Here is a 17313-nt window from a genome sequence, read left to right on the forward strand (position 1 = left end):
CAGTGGTCACTGACATGGTGCATCCTCTGCAGGCGCGGAATGCTTGCCTTTTTTTTTCCAGTGCTGGCAGTTTTATTGAGCTACAACATGTAGAAGAGTTGGTGGAGTGGATAACTAAGCCGTCCTCATCCTCTGTCACCCAGGCTCATACTAGTTTGCCTTTCACCGCAGCTACCAAAGCACTCTATTCCACAGGCTCCTTGTCCACAGCTACTCCTTCAATAGCCCCGCCACCATGCACGAAGGAGTCCCCTTAATTATTTGATCATAGTGCCAGTTACATTCTGCTGGAGAATGTGCAACAATTTGAATGCTCCGATGTTGGTTCCCAGGTTGTGGAATGGAGTAACATGAGCCTAGAGAGAGGGGGTGCCAATGATGGACAAGAAACTACCAGTCATTTTGACCCAGCTGCAGCATACTGCCAAGTTTGCTCCAGTGACGAGGAGGGAGGGGATAATCAGGTCACTGTCTGTACTTTGGTGCCTGAGAGAACAAAAGAGGAAACTGAGGAGGAGGGGGAGGCACAACACCAATGAGGCAGGATGTCCTCCAGGGGCTGGCTTAAGGGCTGCCACCCTATTTCATCACATAACAGAGCTCCACAGGTGCAGTGCGCTGCTAACTCCCCGCTAACTTCCAAAAGTTCATTGGTGTGGGCTTTTTTCAACACATGTGCAGTAGACCACAGCATTGCTGTTTGCAATCTCTATCTGAAGCGGATCAGTCGTGGCCAGAACACCAGCCGCTTGGGCACCACATGCTTGACAAGACATACGATGACCTGCCATGCAGTACGATGGCAACAGCACCTGAAAGACCCTCATCATAAAAAAGCTCCTCATCTGGGATCTCTACCCCTACTATACATCAAGTCTTATCAAAAACCTGCTCTGAGAGGGATGATGGTATAGCAATAGGTGCCACAGGTACTTGCACCCAATCTGCTAGCAGTAAACCACCTGTTGATTTCACCATCAGGCAAATTTCGCTACCCCAGTTACTGAACCATAAAAAAAAAAGAATACTGTCCCAGCCATCCACATGCTCAGTGTCTAAATGCTAGCTTGGCCAAATTGCTAGCACTACAACTGCTGCCTTTTCATCTGGTAGAGTCTGCCCCCTTTCGTGAATTTGTGGAATGTGCTATACCACAGTGACAGGTTCCAAAAATAAATTTATTTTCACAAAAGGCCATTCCAGCTCTGTACCATCATGTGGAAGGCAATGTTGTGGCCTAGTTGGAAAGAGCAGTGAGCAGCAAGGTTCATATTACTGCTGACTCTGCGGACGTTACATTTCCTTCACGGCACACTGGCTAACTCTGCTGGCAGCTGGGAAGAATGCAGGACAGGGTTCAGTGCTGGAGCTTGTTCCACCACCATGCCTCCAAAAATCTGGTGGTGATTCTGTTACATCTGTCTACTCCATCCACTCCTCTTCTTCTACCTCTATAGCCTCTTCTGCTGAATTGTCCTCTGAACCAGCAGTGTTCCCTAAGCGTTTAAGGGGCTATGCATGCAGTCAAGCTAAAAGATGCCATGCAGTGCTTCAGTTGGTCTGTCTAGGGCAGTGTTTCTCAACTCCGGTCCTCAGGGCACACTAACAGGCCAGGTTTGCAAGAAAACTGAAATACATCACAGGTGAAATCATTTGCTGCTCAGTGATTGCAGTATTCTAGTCTACATCTCCCCAAGGTAATACTTAAAATCTGGCCTGTTAGTGTGCCATGAGGACCGGAGGTGAGAAACACTGGTCTAGGGGACAGGAGGCACACCGGGGCAGAGATTCTGTCAGCTCTGCAGGGGCAGGCTCAGAGGTGGTTGACGCCATGTCAGCTTGAGTCAGGAATGGTTGCATGTGACATTGGCACCAACTTTCTCGCCGCTCTCTTGACACGTTCCATGCTTGGCACATGTCCTGAATTTCGTGGTGCAGCAATTCTTGAACTGGTACCTGGGCTTACACGATCTGAGCAGGCCAGAAAAGTCTGTGGCCATTTCTGGCAGTCATACAATGCCAGTGCTCGGCTGGCTGACATTCAATGGGAATTCAACCTGCCCACCAACCGCCTCATTTGTGACATGCCCACCAGGTGGAACTCAACATTGGCAATGCGGCAGCGGCTGCACACGCAGCAGAGGGCCATCCAATGAGTACCTGTGGGAGTATGGCACAAGGACAGGCTCAGGGGAGCTTGGCTTTTTTTTCACCACGCCAGTGGCTGCTCCTTACCATTTGAGGAGGACGCAAGGATTGCTGAGTCATGTTGATGCATGCGACAGTGACACTATCCCTTTAGTATTAACTGCTGGAGCACACGCTTCATGGAATCATGGACAGGACACTTGAGGCAGAACAGCGGGAGGAAGAGGAGGACTTCCTTTCCTCAGAAGGCCGCCTTTATGCAGATACCATTCCTGCGGGGCTGCAAAACACACAGGAGGAGGGGGATTGTGGCAGCATGGATGTAGAGGATAACATACAGCAGTCTTCAAGGGATGGTTTTCATTCCCCAGAAACCCCAAGAGTTGTAGGTGGCTGGGGAGAGATTGCTCCTGACAATGTCATCTTTCATGACCCAGAAGACTCAGAATCTCATGCCTCCTCAAACTTACCCTGCAAAGCCTGCAAAAAGACCTGAGGATTTGTGGTATCAAGGAGTGGGATCATTACTGATTGGCAACCCTTCTTGATCCATGTTACAAGGGTAAAGTTGCAGAGCTCATCCTGCCTTCACAGAAGGAGCAGAGGATGAAACCTCTTGAAGAAAAATTTGTGTAACACCTTTCCAGACACCTTGAGGTAACCATTTCCTGGACAACGTGTTTCTGAGGCTTAGTTCATTCAAAGGAGGAGCAGTGGAGAAGGCGGCTGGTTGGCTGATGCCTTTTAAACAATTCTTTAGTCCTCAGCGCCCAGGGCTGTTAGGTTTAAGCAACCATCAGCAGTGTCTGCATCATATGGTGCAGGATTATCTAGGGGCAAGAGCAGACTTCGAGACCTTTGAAACTGAGCATCCACGGGTTACTGGGTCTTGAGGAGGGACCACTGGCCAGAACTAATATACAATCAAGCTACTTGCCTGTCCTGCTTCCAGCGTGCTTTCCAAACAAACATTTAGTGCTGCAGGAGGTTTTGTGACGGATTAGGAGTGGGTCTGTACACAGACTCCATTGACCAGCTGACATTTATGAAAATGGTTTAACAGCAGCTATGATGTAACTGATTGAATTGTCTAGGGATCTTGGATCTCTTAAAGACTGCCTATGCTGCCTATCCTATTCCAGAATCTTGATTATGCTAGCTTCCAAAAATGTTTTTGGTTAAGGGCACTACCAACACCCAAGGCCCAATTTCTACACCTGTTTGACAGGTGCATGTATTTCAACTTTTTTTTCAAATTTTTAACAGCAGGTCCTGTTCCTGTGCCCATCAAGAGTAACTATGAGGGGTTACAGTGTTCAGGCACCACTAGAGATGGGTTAATGGTTTGGGCCGAACATACGTTTTTGCCTAAACATCGCCCATTCAGATACTCTCCTAACACCTGAACTTTCTCGGCACTTAGCGGAATGTTCACCTGCCGAGTGTACAGTCAATAGGTTGTCCCCCAAGATCCATACCAGACTCTTATCCGAGCATGCAGCCTGGCAGGCCAGGAAAGGGGGGGACGAGCGAGCCCCCCCTCCTGAACCATACCAGGCCGCTTGCCCTCAACCATGTTGATGGGGTCAAGGCCCTCTTCCCGACAACCCTGGGCTTTGGTTGTGGGCTTCCACGGGTAGGGTGGCTTATCGGAATCTGGAATCCCCCTTTAACAAGGGGGCCCCCAGATCCCGGTCTCCCCTCTATGTGAATGGGTATCGGGTAGATCGTACCTCTAGTCATTCACCACAAAAAAGGTACAAAAAAATAAACAAGACAGGTCCTTTATTTAAAAACTAGACATTAAGCCTGTTAAATTAACGGGCTCTAGAACATATGTGGTCAAACATTTGTAAAAACAGACTTGTTCCAGTAAGGCATACTTTTCTACTAAAGTCAGTTTGCTTATAAATGTCCCTTTAATAGCGTGTCTATGTTCTGTGTTTTTTTTTTTTTTTTACAGTAATGCACTTACACTGGTAGATTTCAATCAGGCAATGTCCCTTTAACAGCGTTTCTACAGTCGCATATTTGCTTTGCTGAGTTTGACAGGTTTTTTTCCTCTGTTTAAATGATCCTTTTCCTAACAGCAACAGCTTTTTTCCTTTAAAAATTAATCATGGCTCTATTCGCTTTTTTCACCACAATAATTACAGTCAAAGGGTTTGCCAAGTATAAGTTTCCTCATGCAATTCCAAGTATAAGTTTCCTCATACAATGTCCTTTTTAATATCTTTAAGTCTCTCCCTCATCAGCCTCCTTGTCTGACCTGTCACGCACTGTGCACTGCGTCCCTGTTGCTCTAGCAACCTCGGGGACATGCGCAGTTCTTACTGAGCGGCTTTCACTTATCTCGTTTTTTTTTTCTAAAATGCGAGAGCCGCATGACATAGCCAGCTCTGCGCATATCGTCCCTGTTGCCCTACCAACATCGGGACATGCGCAGAGCTGACCGAGCGGCTCTCGCTTGACATCGCTCGCCCGCCGCCACTTGTAATGGCCGCTGTCGCTTAGAAGTAAGTCCATGCGAGTGCGCACCCGCCGCTTCAACAGTTTCGCCCGGCCACTCGAAGTCTCTGCGCTCCAAGTCCCAACGGCTGTCCGTGGGGCACATGCACAGTAGCACAATCCCACTGACACAGGGACTGGAAGCAGAGACACTTGTACTTTATTACAAAGAATAAGAAAATAGTGTCCCCCTGCCGTACCCGTCGACCCGGTGACTGCCTATTCAACGACTCGGCATACATTGGTCTGTGACATCACAAGGGGGCAAGACCACTCGGTGACCTCACTGGCGTGGCCCTGCCCACTCCCTATATAATGACTGTCAAACCGCGAATAGGCAGTCTGCAGGAAGCGTTTACCAAGACAAGAGCGGAGCTTTTTTTTTTCCTATTTTCGGGTTGGCGGGTGAGTGGGCGGTGTGATTTGATAATGTATTTACATTGGGAGACACTATTTTTTTATTTTTTTTTAAAAAGGTCTTGTCAAAAAACTGTCTTGTGTGTTTATTTTTTTTGCCGATACCCATTCTTAAGGGGGTGGCGGTGTCTTGGGATCTTCCAATAAACCCCCCACCCGCAGACCCCGACAACCAAAGCCCAGGGTATCGAGAAGAGGCCCTTGTCCCCATCAACCATCGGGGGTGGGCCCCCCCCTGCCCCAGAGCACCCTCCCTCATGTTGATGAGACTATTTGGCCTTGTATGGTTCAGCAGGGGGGGGTGGGCACTCACATGTCCCCTCCTCTTTCCTGACCAGCCAGGCTACATGCTCGGATAAGGGTCTAGTATGGATTTCAGGGGGGGGCCCCACACTGTTATTATTATTATTTCAGGTTCTTATATAGCGCTGTCAATTTACGCAGCGCTTTACATATACATTGCACATTCACATCAGTCCCTGCCCTCAAGGAGCTTAAAGTCTAAGGTCCCTAACTCATATACTTAGTAGGGCCAATTTTTTTATACAGGATCCAATTAACCAAACAGCATGTCTTTGGAGTGTGGGAGGAAACCGGAGTACCCGGAGGAAACCCATGCAGGCACAGGGAAAACATGCAAACTCCAGGGGTAGTGTTGTGGTTGGGATTCGAACCAGCGACCCTCTTGCTGCTAGGTGAAAGTGCTAACCACTACACCACAGTGCCGCCCACACGGTTTGTTGTTTGTTTGTTTTTTGTTTGTTTTTTCTTATTTTGGCATGGTGTTCCCCTTAAAATCCTAAGAAACGAAGAGGAGAATATATTACCAATAGAAAATCAATAGAAAAAAAATTAATTCCCCAATGGCAAGAAAAAGTATGTGAACCCCTTGGAATTAACTGATTGTGTTTTTTTTTTTTTTTTTGTGTGCAGTAAGTTACCATAAAATGTGGTCTGATACCATGTGCTTAAGCTGATAACACACAAACCATTTTCATTTGTCATGTCTTTATGGCATATTACTTCAGAAAACTAGTTTAACCACTTCTGGAGCGGAAGATTTTTCTCCTTAATGATCAGGGCATATTTTGCGATTCGGCACTGCGTTACTTTAACGGACAATTGTGCGGTCGTGTGACGCTGTACCTAAATAAAATTGATGTCCTTTTTTCCCACAAATAGAGCTTTCTTTTGGTGGTATTTGATCACCTGTACAATTTTTTTTATTTTTTCGCTATAAACAAAAAAGACACAATTCTGAAAAAGACAAACAATATTTTTCACATTCTGCTATATAATATTCCCCAAAAAAATTACAAATCAAAATTTTTTAACACTTTAGGCCAATTTGTTTTCTACTACATATTTTTGGTAAAAAAAAATCGCAAAATAAGCATATTTTAATTGGTTTGCGCAAAAGTTATAGTATCTACTAACCACAGGAAAGCGGCTCACGCTTGCCCCCTAGCTCCCTGCTCCCGACTGACGTACCCCAACGTCAGTTTGCCTGGGGGAGCCGCACTGCTGCAGTAAATACACGGCGTGTGGTCATCAACCGGATAATTCAAATGGGTTCACATACTTTTTCTTGCCACTGTAGTAGAACAAAGTATTCACTTTAAGCAGGAAATTTAAAGGACCACTATGATTAAAACCCCCCAATCCATTTTTTGGTCTACATGTAAATATGGAGAAAAATATAAATAAAGGCGTGTTAAAAAATAGAAGGAATTACTATACGGAATACTATCATTCTATAATAATCCCATACAGTTATCAGAATATAGTATGTTTCACGAGAGTGGTCCATTATAAAGTTTATTTATCTCTACTACTTAACAGTTAGGAGTGAAGAGGAAAAGTTTTCAGTTATATGTCTGAATTAGCTGAAGTTTTATGGACACAGATATTAAAATAAGTCAGTACCTTTCTGTTTATGTCCTTTTTTTATTTATTTTTTTTTCTCTTAATTTTCTAATTTTTCTAGATGAAGTCAAACACAAGAAAGAAGATGTTCCTTCCCAGAAAGCTATTCAAGAGGCTCGAGAGAAGGAGCTCCTACAGGAAGGGGTTGCGTCATATAACCCAGAGAAGGACCCAAATAACCTTGTAGGAAAGAGACATCCAAAGGTAGGATTAACACATTATTAAAAGATAGTATCTGAGTTTTGCTGGCTGAAAAAAGTTCCCATGTTAAACATATGCAACATGCAATACACAAACCTGTATTGTAATAAATGCAAGGTTTGCTAGAAGTGTATTATTGAATTAAGGTGCTACATGTGCTTTTACTATACAGACTGAGTAAAGGAGGGGCTTGTAGGGCTCAAGTGTAAGTTTGACAAATTCCACTTTGACCAACATGCCATCCAGTCCAAACCTGCCCTCAGCCACCCCCCAAAACACTGCTGCGTCCTGATTGCATTATGGTAATAATGGTTCAGTAGAAGTTTGACTCCTTCCAACTCTTCTCCTTTTTTTTTTTTTTTTTATTGTTCATATTTTTATTAATTTATGTACTTTTTTTTATGTTAGGCACCATTATGCATAGTAAATAAAGGGTGTTGCTGTATTTTACACTTATTCCTTGCTTTGCATACTATCTAACAGAATAAATTTACTTGGATGTTATTGTTACTGTAGGTTTCTATACTGATCTAGATTTCATCTCAGAGGATCACAGCTGAGACTGCTTTCTTCCAAGGGCAGTCTAAATGTTATGTTTCTCTATAGTGCAAGTGCAGTCATTTCAGTTAAGGGACAGCCCGGTATTAGTATAACAACAATTATAGTATAATTTTACCATGTGCCAAAGCTTTAATAAAGGAATCAGTCTCCTTGTTTTAAACTCTATGTTCTGAAGTCTGATGTCTTAATGGGGCCACAGAGTGGCAGCTAGTGATCATTTTAGATCTACCTTATAATCTGTGCTGTAAGGGGCCTTTTTCCTTTACTGTGCTGCTCTGTACTATGGAATCAAATTCATATTGGAATATAACTGTCAGAACAATTAAGCCTGAGATTTTATTTGCAAAAGTCACTCTAAATAAAAAATAAACTTCATTGTCTTTGTTAGAAAAAATGTGATTTGCAGGCATGTGGGTGGTATTTGAAATGTGTAAATGTTGTTACTATTTAGGTTTATGTGGGAATGTTTATACTAATTTATGCAAAATTGGCATACATGTTTTAACTGATTACAGCAGGCTGGGTTTTATTTTAAATGAACCTTCCGTTAAATACTGTCGGGTTTGAGTGAGAAATAATTGAGTGGTTTCTTTTGGGACTTAGTCTACCTCTGTAGCATCCCCATTTGCACCTACCATTGTGAAGTTCCTCTGGTTATTTATATGCTTTGTTGCTCCCACTGTTTCATGCCCACCACGTCTGACATGATTTGCATTAGTACCTAAACCACATAGAGGAACCCGGGATGACAAAGTGAAGAAAGAAAAACTCAACACTGTAAATAATTGGGAAAGAACCCAAAGACAAGGAGAGGCAGGTCCAGGTGACAAGACCTGTCCTCCTAAAGGTATAGAAGGAAGAAACCTTCCTAGAAATTGATAGACCAGAAAAGGAGGAAATGAAGCATATGAGGGCAATAGGTATTTTTAAATGGTACTTAGCTCTATTGTTTAGAACAATACATAAATAGAGAGAATATGTTAAAATTTATAAAGTTTATTCATCCCAATTTTTAAAATAACATGCAATAAAATGCACAAGACATACATACAACAGTATAAATAATGGAGTACATTTGAGAATTCTTAGTAATTAATACATCCGATATAACTACCGGGAAAAACCCGACATGTTTCGCAGTTTTTCTTACTGCTTCTTCAGGGGTACATATTAATTTGTACTGTAACATTCAATTTTCTTGGGTATTCCTGTATAACAATAATAATGTTAGTTTATAATATGGTATTGTAATATAGTTAACATTTATATAAGGAGAGTTTGATGTCTCAAGCGCACCAGCCAAAACGTCCCAAGGAACCTCAATAGGTGCGGGGGAGGGAGGATGCCCAAATAATACATCTCACCGACGGGTGTGGAGGCAAAAACAACATGCATCGATAGCATGTCAGAGGTAAAAGTATATAGGAGGTTTAAAGCGGAGTTCCGGGCACAAAAACTATTTTTTTTTTGTGCCCCTCCGCTAGGTAGAGCTCACCTGAAAAGGAATTGGATAGTTATTTTTATTTTTTTTGTTTACTCACCTTTTTATTGAAGATCGTAAATACTCACCTCTGACTGCTTCCTCCCTCGGAGCCGCGGCTCACCCCGTCACTTCCTGCCTCGCGATGATTCCTGGGAGCTAAACGTCATAGCTCCCAGGAATCAATGCGACGGCACTGGCCCCGCTCGTCATTTCCGGGCAACGCCGCATTCCCCTGCTAAACAGCTTCTGGGCATCGGAAGTGACGAGAGGGGCCGGTGCAGTGCATTCTGGGACACAAAGACGCGGAAGAAGACAGAGAAGAGGACCGCGCCGGCTTCAGCTGCCCACAACAGAGATGGAAACGCTGTGGAAGAAATTTTCTAAGTAAGTATTTCTTCTAAAAGGTAAGTGCGAACCGGGACAGATCAGAGGCTAGCCATTGTGGAATGTGCTAGCCCTGACTGTCCCGGGGGTATGTTCAGCAAAAAATCATTTCTGTGCCCGGAACTCCGCTTTAACCACTGATAGGGTGAGTGAACATAAAGGGTGGTATTCAGAGATATGAAAAAGGAGCTGTAACACCTAGAAAGGGCATGCTTATGGATGCATAGAGTAATTCATTACCACCCTTTATGTTCACTCACCCTATCAGTGGTTAAACCTCCTATATAAACCTCCTATATACTTTTACCTCTGACACACTATCGATGCATGTTGTTTTTTGCCTCCACACCCGTCGGTGAGACGTATTATTTGGGCGTCCCCCTTCCCCCGCACCTATTGGGGTTCCTTGGGATGTTTTGGCTGGTGCGCTTGAGACATCAAACTCTCCTTATATAAATGTTAACTATATTACAATACCATATTATAAACTAACATTATTATTGTTATACAGGAATACCCAAGAAAATTGAATGTTACAGTACAAATTAATATGTATCCCTGAAGAAGCAGTAAGAAAAACTGTGAAACATGTCGGGTTTTTCCGGTAGTTATATCGGATGTATTAATTACTAAGAATTCTCAAATGTACTCCTGTATTTATACTGTTGTATGTATGTCTTGTGCATTTTATTGATTGTTATTTTAAATTTTGTGATGAATAAACTTTATACATTTTAACATATTCTCTCTATTTATGTATTGTTCTATACAATAGAGCTAAGTACCATTTAAAAATCCCTATTGCCCTCATATGCTTCATTTGCTCCTTTTCTGGTCTATCAATTTCTAGGAAGGTTTCTTCCTTCTATACCTTTAGGGAGGACAGGTTTTGTCACCTGGACCTGCCTCTCCTTGTCTTTGGGTTCTTTCCCAATTATTTACAATTTGACTTTAAGGGATGTCGGTACAATTTAATGAGAATCAATTATTTCAAACACATCTTTATTAAAAACTCAACACTGGATCTTTAACAAAATAGACATTGTGCCAACTTAAAGTATACAAAAGGCAAAACTTTTTTTTAGTTTTGGTTAGAGGTGAGTGGGATTAGAATGCCTGTCAGGGAAATTCACCCTCTCCCTTTGTCTTGTTTACTGTTCTCATTGAGAGTGAAAAGGAAAGAAAATTTCCAAATTTTTGCCAGATCAAGAATAGAGTGGGAATTTTCCAATGGGGACACTAGTTCTGAGGTCCCAGATGACAACAAAGTGTTCCCTCGTTTCCTCTCATTTATTTTGGCGTTGGGACATAAAGTGAAGGGAAATCTGCCCAATGGGACACAGGTGGCAGAAAAAATTTACAGGGGTTAATAACCATCCCTTACTCTATCCAAAATAGAAAAACATTTTTTACCTTTTTTAATTATTTTTTAAAAAATTGCAGATAAAAAAAAAAAACACTGTAAAATCAAGCATTTTTAGTGCTTACTTGAAGCATTTATTCTTCCCCCAAACAATGTTTTATTGACTTTGCAATGTGCCTCTGAGCTTGCTAGGTAGTTGACACTCCTGGAAGTGTTAATTCTTTAGCACAGTTTAATCCATCCTTGCATGTCATAACCCTATTCTCTTCTGGGAGTGTCTAATTACTGTCTTTCTCAGCACCTTCGCCCCTCTTCTTGCTTCCCTTGATAATTTTGTATGTAGCAGTTGAGGAAGGAGTGAAGAAGAATACTACTGCATTTCTGCTTGGGCTGCTGACATCACCTCCAAGATGGCAGCACCCAGCAGCAGTCTCAGGGCTTTTGGATGTCTAAAAATGAATTGTCCGGTGACAGGGTTCTCTTTATAATTTCAGTGCAGTTTTACCCAGGCTAATCCATTACACTTTAGTCAAAATAAAATGAAATGGTATAGACAATGATTTTTATGGTTTTAATCCCACCTCCATTTTCCAGCTTTTAAAAAAAAAAAAGATGTTCTACTTTCTGCAAAAGCGCAAAAAGAACAGAGCAATTAAAATAGCACTGGTTACTTTTCCTAGATGGTCATGTGATTAGACAAAAGTGTTATATATTTTGATTATTCTGCCTTCTTCACAATGTTGTGTTCCACCGAACTACAAAAGCCTGGAAGATAGAAGTGTATTTGGATTTTCGTTGATCATACATTATGAACTTAAATTGTTTAGTGTCACAGAACAATGACTCCTCCCTTTCCTATTGTATCACCTTCACAGGAAGTCAGCAGTACAACCCAGAGCATCCACTCATCCTCACTTTACCAAAAATGAAGTTCCACTTTAAATAAACACAAATAAGGGAGAAACATAAAGGATAAGGGACACAAAGACATACATTTCTTCAGTGGCTGCTGTCACCAAGTCTACTAATCCTTGAAACATGAACAGTTCAGCATGCAATGGAAAATGCAGAAAAATGTATGACAAAGTATCTGGTGTGACCAATCCCACCCTTCACATGGTGCCCATCATTTTTTTTATATACTGTACATAAGTGCGTCCGAAAGTATTCACAGTGCTTCATTTTTCTACAACTTGTTATGTTCCAGCCTTATTCCAGAATGGATTAAATTCATTTTTTCCTCAGAATTCTACAAACAATACCCCATAATGAGAATGTGAAAGACGTTTGTTTGAAATATTTGCAAATTTATTAAAAAGAAAAAATTCACATGTACAAAAGTATTCACAGTGTTAGCTCCATACTTTGTTAAAGCACTTTTTGCACCAATTACAGCCTCAAGTCTTTTTGAGTATGATGCTACAAGTTTGGTACACCTATTTTTTGTCAGTTTCTCCCATTCTTCTTTGCAGGACATCTCAAGCTCCTTCAGGTTGGATGGGGCACATCGGTGCACAGTCATTTTATATCTCTCCAGAGATGTTTAATTGGGTTCACGTTTGGCCTCTGACTGGGCCACTCAAGGACATTCTCTGAGTTGTCCCATAGCCACTTGTCTGTTACATTGGCTGTGCATTTATCTTTCCCTCTATGCTGACTAGTCTCCTAGTCCTTGCCTCTAAAAAAAAACATCCAGACAGCATGATGCTGCTGCCACCATGCTTCATAGTAGGGATGGCATTGGCCAGGTGATGAGCTTTGACTGGTTTCCTCCAGACATGATGCTTGCCATTCAGGCAAAAGAGTTCAATCTTTGTTTCATCAGACCAGAGAATTTTCTCATGGTCAGAGTCCTTCAGTCTCCTTTTTGGCAATCTCTAGGTGGACTCTCATGTGTCTTTTACTGAGGAGTGGCTTCTGTGTGGCCACTTTACCATACAGGCCTGATTGGTGGAGTACTGCAGAGAGATGGTTGTTCTTCTGGAAGGTTCTCTTCTCTCCACAGAGAAACGCTGGAGCTCTGTCAGAGTGACCATCGGCTTCTTGGTCACGCCCCTGACTTAGGCCCTTCTCCCCCAGTCGCTCAGTTTGGCCTGGTGGTCCGCTCTAAAAAGAGTCCCGGTGGTTCCGAACTTCTTCCATTTATGGATGATGGAGGCCACTTTGCTCATTGGCACCTTCAGTTCCACAGAATTTTCTCTGTACCCTTCCCCAGATCTTTGCCTCAATACAATCCTGTCTCAAAGGTCAACAGACAATTCCTTTGACTTCATGGCTTGTTTTATGCTCTGACATGCACTGTTCACTGTGAAACCTTATAGACAGTTGTGTGCCTTTCCAAATCATGTCCAATCTGAATTTACCACAGATGGTCTGCAATCAAGTTGAAGAAACATCTCAAGGATGATCAGTGAAAACAGGATTCACCTGAGCTCAGTTTTGAGTGTCATGGCAAAGGCTGTAAATACTTATCTACATGTGATTGTCAGAATATTTATACTGCTCTGAATATAAGTGTCTCTATTTATGTAAATAAGCAAAGATCTGTGAGGTAGGAGAATCTCAACTTATTTCCACAAATCAATATGTAGCGAATTCTTTTTATCAATTAATTTCTTTTTAAAAGCATATACCAATCTTAGTGAAAACAGTCTACAGTATGGAATATATAATATTTATTCACAAGACATGTATTCACAATAAATTATCAAACTTTAGATGACACAAAAAAGATAACTTTGCATAAAATACAAACTTCAAACAATAAATTCAATGTGATTTGTAGCTCAATAATGAAAGTAAAAATAAAGCAAGATTAAGTTTTTCCCAGATGTAGTAGCATAAACCATAGATAAGTGTACTATATAATCAGACCGCAATTGTCTGCAAATTACGCAGCCGACAGTCATTCCACTGCAGATGGAATGAGAATAGGCCATGCAAAACGGGAGACTAATACGCTAATAATGCGCTAAATCTGATATTAATAAAAATGTATAAAAAGCAAAAATCTGCTCTTTAGAGAAAAATCTACCATGGTTTGTACGGCTGGGATTGTAATCTTATTACCCTTTAGCATGAAATGTAAAACATGGAAGGAAATAAATGATAGTAAATAATATCAAATAACAGCAAGTATATTTACCATATTTAAAATGGCTGCTAGCTTAGAATGGTCGTTACCAGAGTCCTTAAGATGGCTGCCTTCCCAAGATGGTGGCCAGTTAGGGAGGAGTTTTGTTTGGCGTCCCTCAAAGTTTCAGATACATGATGGAGCAAAATGGAGTATGTATAGATGAGTATGTGTATGGATGTAAGTAGCGTGTGTGGTGTGTGTGTGTAATGTATGTTGTGTAATGTCCTGTGTATCTCTCACATCTGGGTTTCCCTTTTTATATGGTATTGAACAAAGGACTATTAAAATTACCATAAGTCAAACCCAGAAGGAGTAACATTATCCTCATTGGTTGGGACATCTTATTCATTAACTGGTGAGGTCATTGGGTGACAACTATTGGTAATTAACCAGTATATGGATATTAAAACTATATGATTTCTCCATTTTTAAGAATATCATAAAACAACATAAAATGTATCCATACTGTCATCTGTTACATGTCCATTTAATATCCACCATGTATCTAAATAAGGATTGAATCTGGTAACACCATTTAAAAAGAATCTATTATTAATATATATATTTATATATATTGGAAATGACTGTCTCTAAACCAAATACTTCACTTAGTATCAGTCCCAAAAGATGGCAGTATTGTGTTGCTCTGAGCTTCAGTATATAGCAATATAGCAGCATTATTTACCTACAAATAAACTTTGCACCTTATATTGACAAAGAGCTTACAATCTCAGACCCTCTAGACTCTGGCAAGGACAGAAAAGTTTTATGATGCTTTACAACTTACAAGAGCTTATTTACTGAAGCCTTACTAAACATGCAGTGATGAGTCATCAAAATCAGTTAAAGCTAGGATTTAGCAAGAATGAAACAATTCTAATATATAACAGTTTTCTACATATCTACTGTATGTATGTTTTATATATATATTTCATTGTTAATATTCTGTTACATATAGGATTATAATGTATCTGTAAATCTTATTTTTAAATGGGTTTAAACACAAAATATTTAACCAGTGTTTTATGGTCCCACACACAGATAAGATTACCTTGGTATAGCGTCAGCTAGACTTTATCTAAAGAAAGTTAAACAGACTATTTATTTATTACCTTAGGTCAACACAGAATGTTTGTTGAAAAATCTCTTGAATAGACACCTTTCCTAAAAGGAGGTTTGAACTTTTAGTGACCTTCTACAACATGGACGCCACTGCTAAAAATCTATATTTTTTTTTTTCGTTTGATATATTTGCAAATTTATTAAAAATAAAAAACAAATTTCTTTAACGTTGTCATTATGGGGTATTGTTTGTAGAATTTTGAGGAAGATCATGAAGTTAATTTTGGAAGGCTGTAGCATAACAAAATGTGGAAAAAGCGTAGCGCTGTGAATACTTTCCGGATGCACTTGTATGCAAGTTTCATGCAATATTCTGACTGGTCACATATCACCAGTTCTGTTCTTTTTCCTTCGGCAATGGGCAGTAGTAAATGCTGCAGAGAACAACTTTTGGCATTTCTGTAGCAGTCTTCTGTTAGCCAGAGCAATTTAATGATGCAAACTTCTAGGGCTATGTCCATATGGTACTGGGCTCACATAATGTGGGTCTCATTCATCCGGCAAGAGGACTGACACCGTTAAGAGAGCCTGTGGGGGAAAGAGCCATAGAGGAGGTAAGTATTGCATCTAGACCTGCTTTTGTATAGGTTAAAATTAAAGATAATTGTGCTTTAAAATTTAGTGTTTCTTGTTTAGCTTAATAGATTTGTGTTTAGTTATTGCCTGCAGTGGCTCCGTAATGTTTGTGATAAAGATGGAATAAATGCGTAATTAAAATCTTTTTGAATGGATCTGCAGTGCAGCATTGTTCATCACATAATTTTTTTCAGTTTATTGTTTTGTCTTTATTTAAACAATTTTAATGTTATTGTTTGTATAGTGCTATTTTTCACTATAAAAACTAGATTTTTATACTAGATACAAGGTATACATAAAACACATCTTCTGGTTTTCTTTAAATGGTAGAGAGCCTAATAAAATAAATTACATTAGAAATAATCCACAAGTGATATAAAAGACTTGCAAATTATGTTTTGACAGAAAAAATCTGTGCTCGTATTCGAGAGAAGTAATGAACAAGACTATTCTGCAGGATAATTACAAATAAATCAATAATTAATGGTTCGCGAATGTGTTAATAGGTTCATTATGGTGATTCACTGTTGCTTCCAAGCTGCATTTGCTTATAAATGTAAAAGGAGTGATTACAGCCTGTTTTCACTGATACTTATAAACAGAAAAATAAATTATAGCTTTAAGATTATGCTGCAAACCATTTTTAAAATTGGTGGTTTACTTTACCATGCTTTTTCTACAGACCTGCCAAATGCAAAAATGTATTTTCCTCTTCTGTCCCAAGTACCAAACTGCCTGATGAAACAGAAATTTCACACTGGCTTCTCGGAATTTAAGTCAAGAACAGGAGCTACTTGTTGAAAGGTGTTCTAGGTCTGCTGTGCATAAAGGATCATACAGACCATAATCTCCTAAAAAGAGTGCTTGGCCATAGAGCAATTTGGTTATTAGAAGAAGAGTTGCTCTTGAGTCTCTTAGAATCTGGAGTAATGTTTTTGTACACCCATATTAAGTAATTATCTGTGTATTCAAGGCGAACGCTGTTCTGAGACCTCAGATCGTATGCCGCTGCTATTTAGGTTTCTACAGAGGCACATTGTTTTCTAATTTTGTTGCGCCCGTACTGTGCTGCTGGACTGGTTGCGCAACACCCTTTTCTATTCATTCCCCTCATTAATAATGTCATCCATGGATAGGTCATAATTACATACAGAATAAGGAAACAAACAATGTAGCCCCCCAACAAACAAAACAAAAAAAAAAACTATACGTATCCACATTTTATTGAGGCCTGCAGTACAATTTACATTCTTCTACTAGGTTTATTTAATGTCCACATGCTGGGGGCAAATGGTGGCAAATGGTGCCCAAGACGTCAATTCGTGCTTCCTTTCCCCCATGCTGCAAAGATGGTCATCTGGGGCAGTTGTGGTGCTGCCTGCGTGTGTATATGTGCATGTTGTACAGAAACAGCCACATAACAGTTACTTTTAAATTACAGTGCACCAAAACCTTGTACAATCTTGGCTTACTAAAATGGTAATACCA

At 40.6% G+C, this 17313-nt stretch overlaps 1 protein-coding gene across 2 annotated transcripts in view; it reads left to right on the forward strand.

The window, feature by feature from the left end:
* SPAG16 (sperm associated antigen 16) overlaps nt 1-17313 on the forward strand; it is a 1690414-nt gene that overhangs the window by 232734 nt on the left and 1440367 nt on the right. For both annotated transcript variants that reach the window (XM_082260930.1, XM_082260929.1), the window contains exon 9: nt 7061-7203. In XM_082260930.1, the coding sequence (XP_082117056.1) occupies nt 7061-7203 (143 nt within the window). The remainder of the gene's footprint in view (nt 1-7060; nt 7204-17313) is intronic.

The sequence above is a fragment of the Pelophylax lessonae genome (assembly GCF_965119305.1).
Source record: "Pelophylax lessonae genome assembly, chromosome: 6".
In the NCBI taxonomy this organism is placed as follows: Eukaryota; Metazoa; Chordata; class Amphibia; order Anura; family Ranidae; genus Pelophylax; species Pelophylax lessonae.